The following is a 1,055-nucleotide window of genomic DNA, read 5'->3' as shown; positions in this document are numbered from 1 at the left end:
CCTGGCTGTCTGTATACCCTGGCAGGTTTACCTCAGCCTCGTCCCAGGTCCGGACGTCAGGGAAGTACTTGAAGCAGTTGAGTTTGTAGTAGGACCAGCCATCAGGACAGTAGTCTATGTACCGGGCGCCTGCAGAGGGAGAGCCATGGGGAGGGATGGGGAACAGCCAGCACCACTGGGTGCAGAGGAGCATGGCTCCTCCTGGCCATGCTACAAAAGCAGCCGTTCCCCGAGCCGTGGCACTCACCAGCTGGCTGCAGGAGCCCCACACAGCCCAGCAGCAGGAGGACAGCGAGTCTGCCTGCTGCCACCATCCTCCTCGCTGCCTGTAAAGGTTTGGAGAGGTCACACAAGGTCCCCTGGGGACAGGGAATGCCACCTTTGCATGGAGAGTGCAAACCCATCCTGCTGTGGGCTGAATACATTCCCTTTCAGCCATCTGGAGGAGATGGCAGCCTCAGGGGCTGTGCTTCCCTCTCCCCTCCCTGATGCAGGTCCCATACCCACACCCCATGCCCCAGGCACAGCTCAGGGTCCCCAGCCCACACTGGCAGGAGGGTGTCCCAGCCTCAACAGGAGGCATCCGGGAAGACGAGCTGTTCTGTGGGCACAGGTCAGGGGAGTCCAGCCTTGCTATCAGGCAGCAGCAGCAATGTCACAGGCAGAGACAGGACCTGTAGGGCTGCAGAGAATACATGTACAGCATCGTTTTCATGCTATGAGCCCTGAGCTCGTAGCACTGCCCAGGCTGGGGAGGCAAATTGGCCACATCAGCTTAGTTTTCCTTTATCTGGGCTAATCCCTGGGCACTGGGGCTGATTTGCAGACTCAGCTTGTCTTCCCCTCAAAGAAGCAGCAACAAAAGTCAATGCAGGGCTGAAAAATGCATCATCCCAGCCTGCCCCATCCAGCAAGGGCAGAGCTCAGCTCCCCTGGGAGCTGCTGGGGCTGGCACCAGCTCCTGTTCACCCACAATCCAGTTCTGAGCGTCCCAAGGCCCCAGATGCCTTGTGAGGGTCCCCTTCCTCACCTGTTGTCCGGAGATGAGGAGGAAT

At 59.1% G+C, this 1,055-nt stretch overlaps 1 protein-coding gene across 1 annotated transcript in view; it reads right to left on the bottom strand.

Moving 5' to 3' along the window:
- The window catches only part of REG4 (regenerating islet-derived family, member 4), a gene marked incomplete at its 3' end in the record, with an annotated part of 485 nt that extends 171 nt beyond the window's left edge, over window positions 1–314 (bottom strand). The window contains exons 1-2 of the mRNA XM_009081789.1: window positions 248–314; window positions 32–129 (exon numbers count right to left, since the gene is read on the bottom strand). Of these exons, the coding sequence (XP_009080037.1) occupies window positions 32–129; window positions 248–314 (165 nt within the window). The remainder of the gene's footprint in view (window positions 1–31; window positions 130–247) is intronic.
- Window positions 315–1,055: the final 741 nt, after the last annotated feature.

Source organism: Acanthisitta chloris, unplaced genomic scaffold, assembly GCF_000695815.1.
Source record: "Acanthisitta chloris isolate BGI_N310 unplaced genomic scaffold, ASM69581v1 scaffold35349, whole genome shotgun sequence".
NCBI lineage: Eukaryota > Metazoa > Chordata > Aves > Passeriformes > Acanthisittidae > Acanthisitta > Acanthisitta chloris.
Note: the sequence above shows the minus strand (reverse complement) of the source record. Positions and strands in the feature narration are given on the sequence as shown.